This window comes from Anabrus simplex, chromosome 1 (genome assembly GCF_040414725.1).
Source record: "Anabrus simplex isolate iqAnaSimp1 chromosome 1, ASM4041472v1, whole genome shotgun sequence".
NCBI classification, from domain to species: domain Eukaryota; kingdom Metazoa; phylum Arthropoda; class Insecta; order Orthoptera; family Tettigoniidae; genus Anabrus; species Anabrus simplex.
The window spans coordinates 1,236,310,598-1,236,331,841 of record NC_090265.1 but is presented as its reverse complement, the minus strand read 5'-3'; the positions used below and the strand labels follow the sequence as shown (position 1 = coordinate 1,236,331,841).

General features: G+C 39.2%; 1 protein-coding gene across 1 annotated transcript in view; it reads right to left on the bottom strand.

Moving 5' to 3' along the window:
* The window catches only part of LOC136858228 (NFX1-type zinc finger-containing protein 1), a 161,445-nt gene that overhangs the window by 97,908 nt on the left and 42,293 nt on the right, over positions 1 to 21,244 (bottom strand). Inside the window, exon 6 of the mRNA XM_067137614.2 lies at positions 20,114 to 20,369. Within this exon, the coding sequence (XP_066993715.2) occupies positions 20,114 to 20,369 (256 nt within the window). The remainder of the gene's footprint in view (positions 1 to 20,113; positions 20,370 to 21,244) is intronic.

The window sequence follows — 21,244 nt, the reverse complement described above, 5'->3', positions numbered from 1 at the left end:
TCTCATGAAAATTGTGACTGAACTTTTGCTCTCATGAAAAAGAAGTACCATGTGACACACTTCTACTCTGACAGATATTTTCACAGTCATTGAAGACAGTACTCCTGAGTCAAAACGTAACGCTGTTATCATGGGAGAAGAAACCGGCAAGCTGTTAATACAGTAAATATGTATGACTGGCAATATGGTTGGAAAAAAGTTCCTTAGATCACATCTTTCAGCCATTTTACTATGAAAAAGTCCAACTCATTGGCTGAATGATCAGCGTAATAGCCTTTGGTTCAGAGGGTCCCGGGTTCGATTCCTGGCTGGGTCGGGGATTTTAACCCTCTTTGGTTAATTCCAATGACCCGGGGGCTGGGTGTTTGTGCTGTCCCCTACATCCCTGCAACTCACACACCACACACAACACTATCCTCAACCACAATACCATGCAGTTACCTACACATGGCAGATGCCGCCCACTCTCATCGGAAGGTCTGCCTTACAAGAGTTACACTCTGCTATAAATAGTCACACGAAATTATTATTACTGTGAAAAAGAATCTGCCTGGAGTCATTTAATGTCAACAAAAATTGGGTGGTCCAACTGTAATTGTGAAGATTTGTGAGGCAGATCAACTGTAATTGTGAAGATTTGTGAGACAGATAAGAAGTTGGAAGTAAAAGCCATGACTGCAGCAAGGAGGAAATATCTGTTCGACAACATTTGAGAGTACTGCACAGCAGAAAGAGGGAATTTGTTATGCCAACAGCCAGGCAACAACATTTAAGGCCACTGAATCCGAGCCAAGTAGGGAAACTGATTGTGTTCGCAAAACGAAAAGCCATATGTAGGCTAATTAAGAAAATTCCAGAAAAAAATTCTTTTTTGTTACAACAGTAAACCTGCCAATCTTTGGAATGGGAAATCAGTAATCAGGGTAATCGTAATAAAGGGAAGCATTAACATGGATGCTGCAAATTTTCACTTTTAAAGTATACTTAACCTAAAACAAATATACGTATTTAAATACCTGTTTAGTTATTCTGGCTAACTGTTTCTCAGTGAATCTTTTTTTGAAACATACAATGTATTTGTACTTAATGAGTACCTAACTACAGTTTGATTTTTTCTTACAATGCTAAAGATTCTTTCTGTTTGCGCATTACTATGCGACACTGATAAAACAACATGCATAACCTTACCCAGTGTGTTATATTTCACTTGACCACTTTCATTCTTTAAATTTGCAATTTTACTCCAAGAAACATCAATCCTAGGAATGCCGAGCAAAGAGCAATGAGATAGAATCTAAGAGAAATGGAGCAAGAATATGCTGGCAGATTACTGCTGGTTACTGAAGAGAGAAAATCCAACTACAAATCATACGCAAAAATCAGTGCAAAGAAGTTTTTAAAATAAGTCAACATATCAAATTTAAAACTGTAGATTGTCACTCTAGAATATGTTACCAATATAAAAAAATAAGTACAATGTGGTGTTTACAGATGCTTTAAATTAGTGTTTTTCCTCAAGCCTGATTACATATACAGTGAAACTCGGTTAAGAAGGTCCCGCATAAGAAGTTTTCCCGCCTAAGAAGTGTGATATTCTTGGTCCCTTGATCAGCTGCATTAAGATATATGTGTTTTTTCCCGTTTAAAGTGTTCTGTTGTAAATATATTTCCCAGTTAAACAGTTCAGATTTTAGATCCCCTTGAGATAGAAAACGTCCCCTCAAAGCAGCCCATGGTTAGAACCCTCCAGTATCCGCACAAGTTGCACCCTGTGTTAGACCATTTGCATGCTTGCAGTGTGTCTCTGGTGTCACAGAACCTGTGGGGGCTTGCCAAGGCCATACGACGTCATGCTATGACAACATGGACACCAGATGCTCTCTCTCACCTTGTGGAATTGAATCAAACCCATCAGTCGAAATTTCCACTCCACCATTCCATCTAGCAGAATAGAATCGAACAGGATTCTACATGGGAAACATAAAGCACGCAATGGATGGTTTGATAAAACTTAAATGCAGTAATTTCCGGGCTGCGACAGGGTGAAGTCGTTATTCGAGGTGGCCTAAACATTAATTAAAACCTGTAAAGTGTATTTGTCCACAACATTACTGTTGATCTACCACAAAATTTAATATTCTAACCTGTTTGATTTTTCATTTCCCTGGTTATTTCCTTCCAGGCATTCTCTCTTATGTTGTTGTTGCAATGATACTTATGGGTCTTGTCGTAGAGGAAGTTACGTTTTTGAACTAAACTGATAAGATTTTCCGTGTCCATTATTAGCGAGGTGATTTTCCGTGTCCATTATTAGTGAGGTGAACAAAAACAACTTTCTGACTCTATGCAGAAAACGGAGACTTGTCAGCAGCCAGCTGATACACATGCCACCAAACAGCCGGCCAAAAGATCCCAATCGCCTACGAAGTTGAACGAATGTTGATAGCCAACTGGGTGTTGGTGGGAGGCACACAGAGGCATTGCAATACCATGTGTTGGCATAAAATTGCAAGTTATTTTTAATTTTAACTTTATACGAGCTAAACATTGTATTATCATGTCACTCGTAATTATTACATCGCATTATTAGAACGTAGCACAAGGATGAGGAGACATGAAATAAAATTCTCGCGGGGAAAGAAACTGTTTACGTTTAGATGTGCTAGTGTTGCTACTGCGCCCTTATCACTCCCACGTAATACCCCAGATACTTTTCCGTGCACTCATTTCTGCAACTTCGAACCTGTGTTTCTTTTCTTCATTACCTATAGCATGAAGAGGATTGAAGCGGGAAAATAAACTCAATACTGGCTTGGCCATGCGGTACTTGCGAAACAGCCAGAAACTACGTCCGTTGCCGTGACAACCAGTAGGAATGCAGGGGCGATTTAGGCCTAGGTTCTAAGAATCTCTAAGAATAAGTTGCCAGATTTCCCATTTGCTGCCGTTATCCTTGAAGCAGGTGTCGGGGGTGTGAGGAAGATAGAAACCACATGCTAACAAACTGTAGTACACGTTTTGTCTTTGCGGCTTGTAAGCCTAAACTACGGATTGCCAAGCATAGTGTAGCGTCGTAATTTGTATGAATAGGAGTCGGTGAAGTTAGTTGTACTTGTAATATCAACGTACAAACGTTTTAAGTGAAAATGAGCGGAACTCAGAGGAAAGATATCAAGCGAAAGGCACTAACAATAAAAGACAAAGTGGAAATTATAAGGAAAGTGGAGTCATCTACACTTTCCCGTGTTGCTTTGGCAAAGGAGCTGGGGATGCCGCCGTCTACTTTGAATGGCATTATAGTGAAGAAAGAAGAGATCTTTGCTTCTGCTGGGAATACTTCAGCAAATTGCAAGGAAGTTAAATCTGAAAAGTACGATGAAATAGAACAAGCTCTGCTAATATGGTTTAAACAGCAGCAAAGTTTAAACATACCTTTCAGTGGGACTATTGTGAAGGAGAAAGCCGAAAAATTGCATGCAAATTAAGGGTACCTTATAACGCATTGAACAGGTGGCTAGACCGCTTTAAAAATTGAGCCGCATCATTTACAAATCAATTTGTGGTGAAGCAGAGAGTGTAAGTGTGGAGGAAAGGGAAGCATGGAAGGAAATGGTTCTGCCTGCTAAAATAAACAAACCTTGCAACGTTTTTAAACTCTATGAATTTGCACTTTTTTACCAGCTTATTCCGGATATGTCTCTAGTTTTGAAGGGAGAATCTTGCCATGGGGTAAAATTAAGTAAAGTGCGAGTTACGGTATTGGTTGGTGCTAATATGGAAGGAACTGAAGAACTAGCTCAACTGATGATAGGGAAGTCTAGGAAGCAACGTTGTTTAAAAAATGTCAGGAATTTACTGTGCAAGTACACCAGCAAGAAGTCAGCTTGGATGACAAGTTTCCTGTTTGAAGAGTATATGCAGGCATTAGATGTGAAAATGAGGAGCCAGAACAGGAAGATTGTGGTGTTTACGGACCACTGCCCATACTCATCCCAAGGAATGGCCCCATTTAAGGAACATCAAGGTAGAATTTTTTCCACTGAATACTACATCGGTACTACAGCCCATGGATCAAAGAATCAATAAGGTATTGAAGCAGAGGTACCGAAAATCAGTTGTGCGCCGTATGCTGCTACGCATGGAAGCAGGCAAACCTATCTACAAACCATCTCTTTTGGACATAATGCATTTCATTGCCTCATCATGGGATTCAGTGGAGCCTGTAATAACAGCAAATTGCTTCAAGAAAGCAGCCTTCAGTGGTGGTACCAACAGCATTGTTATGGAAGTTGGTGATGAACAGCCTGGGTGCTGGAAAACTATACAGGAGAAGATGGAGATTACCAGAAGTTTCAACGACTTCACTGCCATTGATGATATGGTAATCACTCAATTCAATCTACTGAAGTGCGATACGGACCATGAAGCTGATTTTATGTAATGGTATTCACTTGCGAGGAGCAGGCCATCGATCAGATCTGCAAGGAAATTCAGGCAGGAGATGAGAAGAAGAGGTTGAGGAAGAGAATCCCCCAAGACCATCGTGCAGTGAGGCACACATCTGCCTTACTGAGGCGGTTTATGGAACGTTCAGCCAGTGTGCCTCAGAACACATAAAGGCAATGTGGGAGATGGAGAACTTTATACTTCAAGAATGCTGTAAAAACCTGAAACCGTCAACCCAGGACAATTTCTTTTCCCAGTAGGAGACTAGACTTTTGTGTTTGAAAATGTATTTAATGTCTAATGCAGTACAGAATTTACATTATGTACAGTTCCCGTTTACCGTTTTGGTGTTCTTAGTATTTCTTCTTATCTCTTGTGCAAGGTTTTATATAATATGTTCCCTTCTCTTATCAAATATATTTATAATACGATATGTTCAATTATTTTACTTTATCTCTAAAAATATTGTCATGATAATCAAATGTTTATATTGTGACTTTCTGTTAGCAGCTCTTATTTATCGGCCTATTTAGGTATTGTTCACAAACAAGGAAATCTGTTGGCTATGTGTTTCATGTGTATTTCAAAGTACAGAATAAGTTTTTGGGCATTACCCCTTTTTAAGAAGTTTCCTGCTTAAGAAGTGGGTTTTTTTTGCAGTCCCTTGAAAAACTTCTTAACAGAGTTTCACTGTATATAAAACAGTGTAATACAGGAGTGTTCATATGAGTAAATATAAGAAAAAAGCATTCCTAAATCAATTCTGTACATATTTTGATTTTACAAAGAAACCCTACATGATGGAGAAAAACTGACTTTAGATTCAGATTCAGCATGCCTGAAATATGAAAAATCACTTAAGATTATGCAATAATCAGAAAGTTTAAATTTGCAGGCCAGTGTTACGTTCTACAAGGAACGATGTAAATAGGAATTCTGCAAGAAACACTATTTTCCCCACTACCAACAAAGATATTTGTTATTGGTTTATTAGTCTTATTTTTTCCTACGTGCTTTGTGTTTCACAGATTCAATATGCCTTCTACAATCAACTCTATCCCCATGGGTCACAGAAACATCACACCACCACATGCTACAGAACACGTGGTTAACACTAATTTTTAAGTTTATTAGACCCTGCCATTCTTCTGTATATTTATCGCAATACTTTTGGAGCACAGTATTTTTATTTCCAGTCCTGTTGTTGGAATCATACGCCCGCTTCATTTCTGCATCACTTAAACAGTCCTTAACCATAAAATAATTGGAATAAGAAAGCCAAGACAAGAACCATGCATGATCACTGACTGAATGAATATGGTGCTATGTGAAGAGAACACGCATGTGCATCGTGATAACACACTTTCACCCCGTGCTTCATTTAGGATTAAACATTTCTAATTGTTAATGCAGAAAGTAAAAAAATATTGATTTTTCGAAATAAATATGCCCTTCGCCATAATACTATTATGAAATCTGTACGAATTACACAAAATACATAATGGTTGGCAGGTCTGCTACAGGATACAAGATAGATCAGCAACATAAATCCTTAACTGGATACCGACTGTGTAGTTTCAGAATGATTTTTTTTAATATCCATTCATAATATTATTATTATTATTATTATTATTATTAAGCATTACTACTACTATTATAATTATTGTATCCTTATCTTATTTGCACATCTTGAGACAGAAATTCTGCATATATCAGTGCAACAAGACAAATTTCCTTTTTCATTTTTTTTCAATTTTTGAACATGTTTACATATTTAAATTCCGGAGAATGAAACTCCTAAATATGCATTAAAATTATTTTTATACGTATTGGACACGTGGGAGAAGCCAAGGATGGGTATACCTAGCATCACGGTGGCTATGGCTACAGAAGTAGAAATGATGATGGATATAGGATTCTAAACTGCGCTGAAGCCAATGACCTAATTATAGCCAATACATACTCTAAAAAAAGACCTACCCACTCCATAACCTATACCGGAGGAGAATGATCCACTCAGATTGACTATTGGCTGATACATAGGCATGACCTCAAGATAGTAACAAATGCCAAGGTAATTCCGTCTGATAACATAGCGCCTGCTTGTTCTTGATGTGATAATTATGGGGCAGCTACATTCAACAAAGGTCCATCTGACTGGTTCAAAGAAGATAAAATGGTGGAAACTAACACAGCAGAGAGAGCAACTGATATCAAAGCTAAGTACGTTTGACATAAATACTGATCAGAGCGACCAAAGACATTGGTCATGTCATGCAAATCAAAGACAACAATCATCAAACCATACACAACCAGACCGCCATCCTTCACATGTGGAGGGATTATTTCAAGGGTTTGAGCAATGAGAAATTTCCTCATCTACCAATAGTATGCGAATGCCCAGTTTATGGACCTATCCCAGCTATTACCATTTAAGAAGTCTTACGGGCTGTGCTGAACATGAAAAAATAACAAAGCACCAGAACCAGACAACATACCATCCGAGGATATAGATGTTGATTCCCATAGGGAACCTGAAATATTTTTCCCGAATGAGTAAATTTATAATAAAATTATAAAATTAATAATGTCCATTATTGGACATTATAAATTTTCCAGCTAACTCACTCCTGGTTGCCAGCGTTTCGGCCCAGTGTGTCACTGGGTCTTACAAGACTGGAACATGTCAGAAATGAAGATGTCCGAAGGTGATTGGAAGTGGCACCTATCCCAGAGAAGATGCAAGAAACATGACTTACAAGGGGACATTCCCTACTCATCACCACCGATTTCGCTCAAATTTATAGAACATGCAGGGCTAGGCTAGAAATGAAAGTACCCAAAGTGGGAACTCCAGATGACCAAGCGTATATAAAATAAAAATAAAAATGTTGACGCAGCTCACGCACCGTATAAGCCACTTACGTTAGTGCGCACGCCGAGCAGTTGTTGGCGTAGCAGTAAGACTCACTGTGTGGAGAATATTTTTCTCAATTTCTATATTATTCATTTATTTTCATTTATTTTACTTATGCAAAAGGCAGATAGGACGTCATTTTTTAAAAATCAGCACACAATTGTAGAAAATTTGGAGTTGCGAACTTTCCAGCGTGTTCAAACAGAAATTCTTTTTTTTTCTCCTTTATTGGCTATCTCCCCTCCTAGGGGAATAGGCCATAACGTCAATAGTCGTTTCGCTGTAAGATTCGTTTTCACCTGACAAGTGAAGGCTGCTCCTGGCAGCTGTACACAAACAATACATTCTTGGCGCAGGTAGACAATGCCATTGAAATCCCAATTTTTTTAAACCTTTTCTATGCCTTTTGCATATAAATAAATAAAATTAATTATTTACCTCTTTGCGTAATTGGAAAATGAATAATATAAAATTTGACAGAAAAAAACAGTCTCCACACGGGGAGTCGAACCCACGACCATCGAATTACCAGTCCGAGCTCTTACCGCTAGGCCAACTACTGCTCCGCATGTGCACTAACGTAAGTGGCTTATACGGTGCGAGAGCCACGTCAACATTTTTATTGTTATTTTCTATACGCTTGGCCATCTGGAGTTCCCACTTCGGGTACTTTCATTTCTAGCCAAGCCCTGCATGTTTTATAAATTTGAGCGAAATCGGTGGTGACGAGTAGGGAATGCCCCCTTGTTAGATGTATGGTCATGTCGTCAGAAGCCCTGCAGACTCAATGATACATACAGTCCTCCAATTTGATCCTGGAGGTTCTTGAATCTGAGGTCATCCCAAGAAGTGACAGTTCGACTGCATTAAGGAAGACATCAAAAAAAGTCTTGTAGGCATCGCTGAAGCTGATGCCCTTGACAGCAGGAAGTGGAGGATAGCATGTTTAAAAGCGGACCCTGCAACAATGAGGGACTAAACGCTACGGAAGAAGAAGAAAAAGAAGATGAGGGTTGGTTCTAGGACCACTCAGCCTACGTGACTATCGTTAATTTAGAAGCTATCTAAGGGTGAGAAGGCGTTCCCGGTCTAGAGTGCCAGGAATAACAGCCGAGAGGATTCATCACACTGACCATGCATCGCCTCGTAATGTGTAAACCTTCAGGCTGAGCAGCAGTTTCTTGGCAGGCCAAAGTCCATTAGGGCTGTAGATTGTTTTGTTTTAGGAGTTTTTGTAAGATTATAATTAAACAGGTTAATTATTGTGATGTTTAGCCAGATTGCTCATGGTTTTAATTCGCTCCTGGATTTTCAGCTTTTCCACATTGTACCTTTTTTTTCTGTGGTCCCCCAAAAACAGAGAATCAAGGTTCCACTGTACTTCACAAGGTAAATCCATCCATCCATCCATCCATCCATCCATCCATCCATCCATCCATCCATCCATCCATAAAGCAAACTGTAATGGCCATGTTATAAACAGTGCCATCAAACGTGGGCTTCAAACTTTTCCCTATGACATTCAAGTTTCGATCCTAAAGATTTACAGCGACTTTGATTTTTTGTTATCAAAAGTTGCATCACTGAAAAAATTTGCTGAATTTGTAGAGATACATTTTGAGGAAATCATGTAGCGTGTTTCCACATAACCACTCTCTCTCCTTCCTGCAGTTGAGAGATTTGAACACTGCTGGCCTGCCATTGAGTCATGGTTTTTGTTAAAGGGTGAAGAAGACTGTTGAAAGTTAATCTGGCAATTTGCAGCCCCAAATGTAAAGGAGGATGCTGAAACTACCTGTTTAATTCGTGAATACTACCTACAGTTTCTGCAGCACAACTTGTCTCTATCTCAAAACAGTTGTTAGGAAACTAGAAGACAACTCAAATGATTGTGTTCAAGAGGACAGAACCTTTAGAGAGCTAGAGAGCAGAATAAAACAAATCTTTGGAATAAAAGTTCATGAAATTCTTGAAAAACTCAAGTTTTGAAAAAGAGGCAGAATATTTCATCTTATTGTGCATCAATTACTTGTACAAAAACTGTAACTTTTCTGAAAACAATGTGTTTCACATCCTTGCCTGCCTTTTGCTTAAAGACGACCAGGGAGATCTTTACTTGCAGAGGGAGTCTCTGTCAAAGGTTGCAGACAAACTAAACCTTGCCTAGATAAGAATCAGATATACAATGAGTTTTGTGACTTCTGGTCTGCATACCCTGGACTTGACAAAACTAAATCAGAACACCAGATTTCTTCAAGCACCAAACCACGATTGTTGTCTCCCATTCCCAACCCCTGGGGCTTATATCATTCATATTTTTCAGTTCCTACCAGTAACCAACTTGCTGAAAGAATCTCCAGCTTAATGAAGAATCCAGATGTGTATGGACTTTGTGAAGAGAGAACTCCAAATCAGAGTGAACTTTCCTGAAAGTTGTGATGGAAAAATTGTGATGAGTATGCAAAGTAAGGACAAGTTCCTAATACTAATATCTCGTATGTTAATATATTTAAATGGTAGTATATTGTTCTTTTCTTTTTAAACCCACTGTGGGTGGGGAACGCAGATGAAGAATACACCCACGGTATCCCCTGCCTGTCATAAGAGGTGAATATAAGGGGCAACAAAGGGATGATACTTTTGGAACCATGAGACAATCTGTGATTAGTACCATTACGCAATGAACACCATGAGTCGACTTTACTTATGATTAGTACTACTACATGTGCCTGGCTGTACTTCCTCTTAGAGCTAAATCACTACTATCTGAGGAACACGTACCGCTACTGCCTTCAGCTGGGTCTGTGATTAGTACCATCAGGGGAGGATTACTATGGTAATAGTACCATTATATGAAGAACTCCATGGGTCTGTGTTGCCTGTGGGTGATGCCATAATGTACGATACACCGTGGGTCCATTGACTATGATTAGTATCACTAACAGGGAGTGAGAGTATGGGTTAGAGCAAGTGTTACAGTGAGCTGAGAATTTGGTTTATATCTGAACTTGTCGGAATCAGCTTGAGTGAGAGGGTGGTCAGTCTTGCCTTGTGATGGTAAAGTGAATAATCAATGTGACTATACACCATGGCTAGACATATCCTGTGATGAGTACCACTATGCAGGCAACACCACGAGTATATGTGGCCTGTGATTAGGAACACTATATGATGAACAACATGGATCAAGCCGGCGCTCGTGATTAGTACCTCTATGTGAGGAAAACCATGGGTCTACGTTGCTTGTGAGCAATACCCTTATGCGAGGATCTTTATGGGTCTGTGTTGCTTGTGAGCAGTACCCTTATGTGAGGATCACCAAGGGTCTGTATTGCCTGGGAGTAGTTATCATTCTCAATGCTATTTTATTTTGGTGTAAATAAATATCACACGAGATACGTTCACTTCCTTGCATAAAACCACTTTATTGCCTCTACATCTATTCCTGAACAATACACAGTTACACACAATTATACACTACACTATTAACGGAAACACACTGAAGCAATTTATTGTTGATTCTGTCAAGTACAGATATCAACAAGTCCTCAGACTGATCATTCACTTTACCATCACACAACTGATTCTGAAAAGAAGAGATATCAACCAAATTCTCACTGATTATTCACTTCCCCAACACAAGGCAAGACTGACTACCCTCTCAAACAAGTTGATTCTGACAAGTTCAGATATCAACCAAATCCTCAGCTAACTAACACTTGCTCTAACCCAAACTCTACACACTCACTCCCTGTAACTGGCCTCTCGGCCTCTCAGCTCAATATGACCATTCAAGAAGCAGTCTACAAATATAGACTTCTGGAAATATTCTTGCAACACTGTAAATGGAACACATCCGAACACAAGGAACAATCGATTGACCATCCTCTTGATTGGAGTAGGTCAAACTCGAATGTTCGGTTCTAATGTTTCTACATGTATCTGGATAATAAATCATTACAGTAAAATTCCACAAACCTCCATATGTATCACAATGATAGTGGATCATACCCTATATACAAATATTACAGAGTTTTCTACAGTTTTCAACTACATAGATTTTGAGGCTAGACATATTCACAATATGTATTTGAAGTTATACAAATGTACAATACATATTGTACCAGAAACGCTGGTCCAGCTACAGTGATGAAGTATTTCAAACTTAAAATACACGCCGCACACCAGAGCTGCCAGCTACAGCAAACATGTTGCGAGTGATTTACGAGCCAGCTCCAACTCGCCATGACTAACTGCGCATATCTGCCAACTTTACAAAACCAAAAATCAGGAGATTTTGATATGAAAATCAGGAAAAATCAGGCAAAATCAGGAGATACAATTGGTCAAAACTGCTTATTCTACATGTCTTGTGAAACAGAGTACTATGATTATTTACAAGACTTATTGTCTCAAAGATCGACTGTTGCTATATGAGGCTACAAGGCTAAAAATTACACGTCTCTATTCCCTCACGGGAAGTATGTGAATGAGAAGATAAGCCTTTCGAAAATAGTATGAATTCATGCTCCACATGTGTGAATCACTCATGCCATTACTTAACAAATGCATAGATTAATATATTGCATCAAGCACCCGTGCAATTATGCAAAGCGCAATGTTATTTGTATGAAATAACTAGCTGATGTACCCATGCTTCACAACGGAATTCTCAGAAATGTACACACTGCTCATTCCAATCACTGCCTCAGAGTGAGGATCGAATAGCTGGAATACTATGAGATCCAGTGTGTTACGTACCAGTAGTATCAGAAAATTTATGAACCAGAAGAATGGCATACTAAAGAAGAGAGATATCTTAACTCCCCAGCTACTTCCTGCCAATATTCAGGCTGTTATACTCGATATGCACCTACACAGCAGAATACACGAAATACATCACAACAAACATTGGTCAATGTAATGTTAATTTTATGAGCTTTCATTATTGCAGGCCTTCACATATAGATTTCTTCCAACTTTATAATATTAGAGCATCTAATATAAAGCGAGTCATCCTTTCTTTCATGACTCCCTCTTGCGTTATTATTCATGACTTTTTTCTCATTCTTCACAATTTAATCACCATCACCAATATTATTATAGTCAGTACAGTGAAACAGAATAAGATATAAATAATCAGAAATTTTATTCTCTATAACTTTTCGGTATGACCAATAAGATAGGTAATTAAAAATTAAATTTTTCGCACCTTCCCCTAAACTACCATTTTGAACAGAATGGATAAAATTATTTACAGCGTAGATTGTAGTTTCTTATTTCCCGACTTTACATACCGATGGTCATTAAATTCTGTTCACCCATTTTCTCTTACCTCGGCGCTGATATGAACTTCGCAACAAAAATCAAAAATCATTACATTGCACCGACACAGACGAAGTGACAGGAAAAGTCTAGGAGTGGGAAGGAAGCGGCCATGGCCTTAATTAAGGTACAGCCAAGCATTTGCCTCGCGTGAAAATGGGAAACCACGGAAAATCTTCTTCAGGGCTGCCGACAGTGGGGTTCAAACCCACTATCTCCCGAATACTGGATACTGGCCGTTTAAGCGGCTGCAGCTATCGAGCTTGGTTAAAAATACAAATTCACGAATATCTCTGTTATAGATGGTATGGTAAAAATCTATAAGACATAAATTATAGGAAATTTAATAATAAATAACTTTAGTTATGTAGTGTATATTGATAGGGCCAATAATAACAAATTTTTGAGAAGTAAATTTTAAGCCTTCCCGTAAACTACCATTTCACTCTGCGCAAATAAAATTATTTATGGCCTAGATTGTAGTGACTTATTCCCCGACTTCATATACCGATTTTCATTAATTTCTCTTCAGTCGTTTTCTCGTGATGAGCATACATACATACATACATACATACAGAAATTACGGAAAATTAAAACATGCATTTTCCTTGTTACTGTGGTCATGACTGGTACAGAAATAGCATTCTTTTTACATTCTGAGCAATGTACAGACAAAACTCTTATTTTATTTATACTGAGATAAATTAAAATTAGTCAGAATTGTCTCCAAATGGCTCCTAAAATCTCTAGAAAAGTCACTAGTCGTAATTGAAATACTGTCATTAAATAACTAAAAAAGACTCCACGTCTAGCAACTAGTCTCCAGAATCAAGTAAACTGATGTGAACTGTGAGCAAGACCAACTACAATTACATTGTATTGTAGATATCGTAGTTGGTCTTGCTGTGAACGAACACGAACATAACATGCGAGAACGAGAGATTGACAATCGATATACGCGTTGCGATATAGAGGTTTCATTAAACATCGCGCATTCATGCACATTTCTTGCATTAATAAACGTTGATATTTTGTTTGAAAGCAGCCAATGAAGGAAGGACTTCCGGCCACTGGCGTAAAAAAGCTGAAATGGCAGGATTTGAAAACATGTTTGAAGTTCACCAAAAAAATAAGCTAAAATCAGGAGAAATAATATAATAATCAAGAGGCGGGAAAAACTGTCGAAAATCGGGAATCAACATCTGTATCAAATCAGGAGTCTCCCGCCTAAACCGGGAAAGTTGGCAGGTTTGACTGCGTGATCAACAGAACCTTCCAAACCTTCTATCATGAATAACTCTTATATGGATTAAGATACGAACATAAGAATAAAATCACCGCACACATCATTTTAATATCTCCAATACCACCAAGTTTTAATAAAATCCACCTCAGATTAAGGAAGTTACAGGGAAGAATGAAATAGCTTCAATATACGCGACTTAGGTATAAAATAGAAGCGAAAATTCGACAAGACTCAGTCTTGTCCCACAGTCGAACTAGGATGGTTGGCTGATGGAAGTTGGTGCTGCGATGTGATATTACAGAATCGATGTCTACAGTCAACTCTATGAAATTATGGTGAGAAGAACTTTGAAACATTTCAATAGTCTTGTGAACTTAGTCATAGAATCGAGAAGTGTGATACTTTAAATATCTCAAAGTGATTGAAATATTTCTGCAGATAGTGAACTCAGAATCTTGAACAGTGCATTGGGACTTGTATTTTTTTTTTTTCTTTTTTTTTTTTTCTTTTTTTTTTTTTTTTTGCTAGTTGCTTTACGTCACACCGACATAGACAGGTCCCATGGCGACGATGGGACAGGGAACGGCCAGGAGTGGGAAGGAAGCGGCCGTGGCCTTAAGGTACAGCCCCAGCATTTGCCTGGTGTGAAAATGGGAAACCACGGAAAACCATTTTCAGGGCTGCCAACAGTGGGGTTCGAACCTACTATCTCCCGAATGCTGGATACTGGCCGCACTTAAGCGACTGCAGCTATCGAGCTCGGTAAACATAATAATTTAAGGTTTTACGAGCGTTAGGTTATGAGTAAGATGGCATACATACAACATAGTGCCGTTACATGTGACATACCCTGGGTCAACATTACCTGCGATTATACCGCCATGCGAGGAACACCACAATTCTTCATTACCTGTAACTACACTAGTGTCAAAAAAAAAAACCAGTGTCAAAGGTTTTCTGAAGACTAAGGTACACCTTTGACAACAACTAACAAAACTTGGCAATGTCTTCCACAACAAAATATGCTGTTAATACGATGTATGGTTACCCCTAAAGGCCACACATGCTTCACAGCGGCGTGGGACGCTCTCTGTCGGATGGTCCAAGAGCTCTTGTGGCAGTCGATCCCATTCCTCCGAAAGGGCAATTCGAAGATCTTGGAGGGTCCTTGGTGGAGGCTGGCAGGATGCAATTTGCCTCCCCAGTGCATCTGAGGCATGTTCTACAGGATTCAGATCTGCAGACCTCGCTGGCCATTCCATGTGATGAATGTCTTCCCCAGCCAGAAATTCATCCACCAGTGCAGTCGGGCATTATCGTCCATAAGAGGAGGTCTGGACCAACCGCACCTCTGAAGAGTTGAACATGTGGTCTCAGTACATCATACCTGTATCTCCGAGCATTAACAGTGTTCCTCGGAACACCCATGAAGATGTGCAGGTCCATACGGTCATTCAGCATGAAGCCGCTCCACACCATGACACCATCACCACCACCACCACCACCACCACCACCACCACCACCACCACCACCACCACCACCACCATACTGGTCCCGTTCCATGATGTTCCTGTGGTTGTATCGGCTACCCAGTTCTCTCCAGATTAATGTGCGACAGGAATCATTCTGAAAACTGAAGCGGGATTCATCTGTGAAGATCACATGCCTCCTTTCATTCATGGTCCAGTTTCGATGTTGACAGCTCTACAGTAAATGGGCCCATCTCTGTGCTGGAGCGAGCGGGACGCACACCGCTGGACGTCGGGCAAACAGCCCTGCTGTTCTGAGCCTTCAGTACACAGTTTGCCGGGAAACGGCAACCCGTGAGACGGCTGCAAGCTCCACCGACAATTGTCTTGCAGGTGCACTCCGATTTAGTCGGGCGGTTAAGGCTAGATACCGGTCCTGCTATGGAGTAGGTACCCTTGGTCAACCTGGTACTGGCCTACGGCTAACATCTCCTGTGTGTCTAAATCATCTCCAAAGCCTGGGAATGACACTTTGTGGTACATTCGAGGATACGGCAACTTCGACCTGTGTCTGGCCTGCTTCCAGGCGGCCGAGTATTCTACCCTGCAAAACGGGGTACAAATGGCGTCGTTGTGCCATTATGCTGTCAAGTTCACCACGAGGTTACACTATACACACTATAACAGGGCAAACACGACTGAGGGAATATAGGGCGCAGGCACTGGCTGTGTTTACCTTGCGGTTACGCCGCTAGTCAAAGAAGGGAACATTCCTTTACTATACAGATCGAACACGTAAGGTTGGTAGGTGCGTATGGCTGGCGATTTGCTGTCTAATTCCTGTTGCCCTGCTTACTCGTAACTTATGCTTAACCTTTGGACACCAGTGTAGTACTGATACAGGAGAAACATTATGGTTCTGCTTTACCAGTTATTAATACTATCATGAGGGACCAGTGACCTTGAGTTTGGATCCCTTTGGACAACAAGCATCATCCCAGAAAATAAGGTATTGCGAATCAGATCCACCAATTGTTTTGGATTAATGGTAATTTTTCATCATCATCATCCATTCATTCATTTCAGATCCTAGTTAGCGGATGCATTTTGAAGTTTTAATTATCATTCCATTTTGTTGCACCTCATATCATTAGGGGCTGATGACCTAGCTGTCACGCCCCTTTAAACAACAAGCATCATCATCTTTCTTTTTAATGTTTTCATGTCTAAATTGTATTATGATTTATGTTTGTTTTAATTTATTATTAATGCTAATAAGAACACAGAATCTATTTTTTAAATCTCGGATTAATTTTATCGTCTTCTGTTCCTAGGAATTTGTGAAGGGGAAATGTTACCAAGCTGAGGGATTTTGGAAAGAGGCCAAATTTCATTTTTTTTTTTTTTAGCAGAATACAGTAGAAGTCCATTATAGCGAGAATTCGTAACAGCGAAAAATTTACTCGCTATAACGGATTATCGTTATATCCGATGTTTGTATAAAAGTCGGAAAACCCCCCATGCACATTAAAATCGGTATGAAACGGCAATCATTTTGTTCAAAACTTGTGTTTCCACAGATGATATCCACACTATGGCTTACTTGTTTGTTATTTTTCGTAATCCGATACTACGTGATAGTGTATGTTTAATTTCATTCTGAAAAAAATATAGTACCGTATTTCTCCAAATCCAAGATGAACCCCACTTTTCCCTTCAAAAAATTTAAATCAGGCTCAAAAAGAAGTTTGTAAAATCATATGAATGCCTTGTACATTAGGCCTACGCATTTTTAGACTATTTTTAGACGCCGGACATTGACTTTCGTCACGCCGTATTTCATTCTTTTTGTGGCCGCACAATTATTCTTTATTTTCGCGGGTTTAAGGACCATTAACTTAACATTGTCATCATAATACCGAAAAGAACTCATTGAAAATTTTCCGGCAATACCTATTCCATGCGTCTCTACAATACAACGATCCATCAGGAAATTATTCTTGCTGTCTATAAAACTGATACTTTTACGCAGTGTCAGATATAACCGGCTACCGCAACACGCACGTCTCGCTTTTCGGGTTTGGCCAAATTCAGCGGCTAGCGATGTATAGGCCTAATCACGAACGTTGAAAGTCAACGAACGAGTTTTTTGTGCCACGGTATGGCCTTTCCGCCTTTGCGTTTTTCGTGCACAGACCTCACAATTTCATCTTCAACTTCTTCAAAGCGTCCTTGTTGCAGACCATTGAATGCATTTTTTGTACAGTACGCATTTTTTTAGCTCTTTGTCTTCACGCTAACGCCAAATAGTGGCTTTAGTTAGACCTATGCCGTGTGTTCTTGCGGCTGCACAATTATTTTACATTTTCAAGTGTTTAATGAACATCAACTTAAAACTGGCATCATAATATCGACTAGAATCCGTTGAAAATTTGCCGGCAATACCTTTTCCACGTATCTTTACAATACGACTATCCATCACGAAAATATTCCTGCAGTCTATAAACCTTCAAGCGTCAAGAAGAATAGACGCGTTATGACTCTGCCACTGAGTAGCTATGGCTTTTCTAAGAATTCGAAGGGTCGCATGGTTTGATGCCATTCTGCAGATTTGAGAAACACACAGGCACTGCACAACCGGTTGTCGCGGCTAGCGATGTGTAGTAAAGAGGCGATTGTTTATTATCAACGAGTTCTGTGCACGTGTGAAAAGAAGCAGCGTGGTTACCGCGGTAGTTGCCAGTGGTATCAATTAACTTACTGTTAGGCCACGAATGCAACAACCCTTGAGTTTTTGCATGAGATTCTGAGAAAAAAGATCTTGGATTCGGAAAAATACGGTATCACTCCAGAGATTTCTGGGGCAAACACCTCAGCTTTCTTCTTCAAACAGCGTCACCTAACCTAACCGTATATGTAGCCTATCATGAAAACATATTTGAAACGCATGTATAGAAATAACCTCTACGCGAAAAATTTACATGTAAATAGCCATAACTAGACGCGAGAAGTAATGAAATATCCTCTGAAATCAGTGATGTACTCTGCCATATCTTGAGGTGTATCACATTCTTACTTAATTTCCATATATTACATTAAAATGAAGATATCGTTTACTTCAATCTTTATTTTTAATGAGTTAACAACTGCTATCGGCCACGTTATTTACGCATTTATTACGAAAACGTGTTATCCTCTTTCATTTCGAATTTTCTTTAGAGAACAGCAGTCGATGGGTGTTACTAATCAACTCCAACATCGCCTTTGAATGTCAACGAGAGAGATCGCAAATGCACAAAGTGAGAAAACTATACCGTACCTAAGATGATCGATCGCATTTTGTTGCGAACGTTTCAGTTTTCTTATTCAAACAGCGTCATGTATCCTATCTTAACCGTACTATACGTATGATGAAAACGCACTTCAAGCGCCAGTAGAGAAACTATAACTTTCTCGCTATAAATTTTCATAATAGCCTTTCCGTAATTTAACCAGACGCGACAAAATATAAACTAACCTCTGAAATCAATTAAGCACTCTGCCATATCTCGAGGTTTATCCCATTCTTTCTTAATTGCAGTATTTAGCCTCAAAATTAAGCGGTAGTTTAGTCAGCCTTAATTTTTAACGAGTTAACAACCGTTATCAGACACGTTATTTACGCATTTATTACGAAAATATATTCTCTTTCATTTCAAATTTTCTTTACGGAACAGCTGTCGGCAGGTATTACTAATCGACTCCGACATCGCCTTCGAATGTAGACGAGATAAATCGCTAGTGCACATAGCGAGGAAACGATGTCGAAGGCAATCTATCACATGCAATATCATCGCTGGGGTGTATAAATATTGGTAACGGAAAAAATCACGCGCGCTTAATCGCTCGTAATAACGGATGCGCCAGTGATAGGGTTCTCGCTGTAACCGAAGAACGATACACAGTTTAATATAGGAATTTTGAAGGGACAGAAAAAGGTCGTTGCTATAACGGAGTTCTTGTTATATGTCGCACTCGCTATAGCGGACTTCTACTGTATATTAAAAGTTCTTTAATTGTGACTGAACGTATGAAACACATTCTTGGAACAAGACACTGACGGCATGAGATATAGTATCTCTATATGCAACATCTATCAATTTGCATCTAGGACTGTCACCCAGGTGGTAAATTCACTATCAGTTATTTACCTAGCCTTTTCTTACACGATTTCAAACAAGTTGGAAATGTATCAAAGATCTACCTTGGTAAATTGTTCCAATCACTAATTCCTCTTTCAATAAACAAACATTTGCCTAGGTTTGTCCTCCTGAATTAAAACTTTATTTTCATTTTATGATCTTTCCTACTTTTAAAAACTCCACTTAATCGTTTTTTGTCTACTAATGCCATTCCAAGCCATCTCTCCACTGACAGCTTGGTACATACTGCTTAGTCAAGCCGTTTGTCTCCTTACTCCCAAGTCTTCACAGCCCGAATTCACAACATTTTTGAAACACTACTCTCTTGTCAGAAATCAAATATTCCTTTAATGAACATGGAGATGGTTCATTGTGTTTAATATGTACTGAAAGATTATTGCATCATGGACCAACTGGTCAAGAAACTAAATGTTGACAAAGATTGATGTTAACAGTATTTGCATTACTTTTAAATGATGATCATTCCTTTTACTTCATTTAAAAATAATTTTACCGTATCTGTACATACCGTACACTGATAAGTTTTCCAATCAATGTGGCATTGGAGCTGTACAATATGCTGACAAGGTAACTCTCTCAAAACTTTCGTCTTACAGTCATGATTCTTCCAGTCAATGTAGCACGGTAATGTCCATTCATGTCCACAGGGCAGCAGTCGAACTACTGGCTCGACACACTTTCCATTACATTTTTCCCAGCATTCCTTCCTGCATTTGTGATTCTCAGGACACATTACCTTATCGCAGACTTCTCTACATTTGTACCTGTTAAAAATTGGAAGATTTATTTATTCACAACACCATAGATTTTGGAGTACACTGTATAGACCACTTAAACCCATTATTAAGAGAAGAAGGTATATTAGCTAAAAACAAAAAAGCATGTTCCTCATTTATAATTTTATCAGACTTAATTTTCTTTCCACTGATGCTTTCAAGGCCCTACTTGATATAGGTTTTTGGGCTTATGCCATGTCAAGAAAATAAGGTGAAATTCCTTGAGAACTTTGCTCTGCATCATCAGAAGAAAATCTCGACTGTTCACGAGAAAGCTTTCTCAAGCAATGAGGTTTGAATTTAGACATTATAATGGAAGTGGAAGTGGTGCGTTCATTCATCACCAGATGGCTCACTGGACAAGTAAATCTACCAAAACAAGGCTGATGTATTTGGGCACCTTCAAATATCACCAGACTGAGTAAGGATCAAACCTACCAAGTTGAGGTCAGAAGGCCAGCGCCTTAACTGCCTGAGCCACTCAGCCCAAGAACACACTTTCATTGCCAGTGTAGAAGAATCACTGTCCTCCATGTATAACCCTTACAGTAATACTGTAGCCATGAAAGTTTCCAGCCTAATTTTTTATTAAGATCAAGGATCTCCCATTAATGTCCCTCCCCCAGATGCAGAAATGAATCAAAAACAATCTAAGATATATTAGATACGTCAGAACTGGGGTTGATCAGAACGGAGGAAGAAGATAGTGTGTGAAGTTGTGGAGTTTCTACTTGTCCTTCTGTGTTCTAATATTTGTACTTTTCCATCATTGTTGCTCCTTCCATCAACATCTGTCGCTGGGTACATTCATCTTCTCTGGCTTTCTTACTTCAGTTTACATTTATTTTTAAACCAACCGTGTT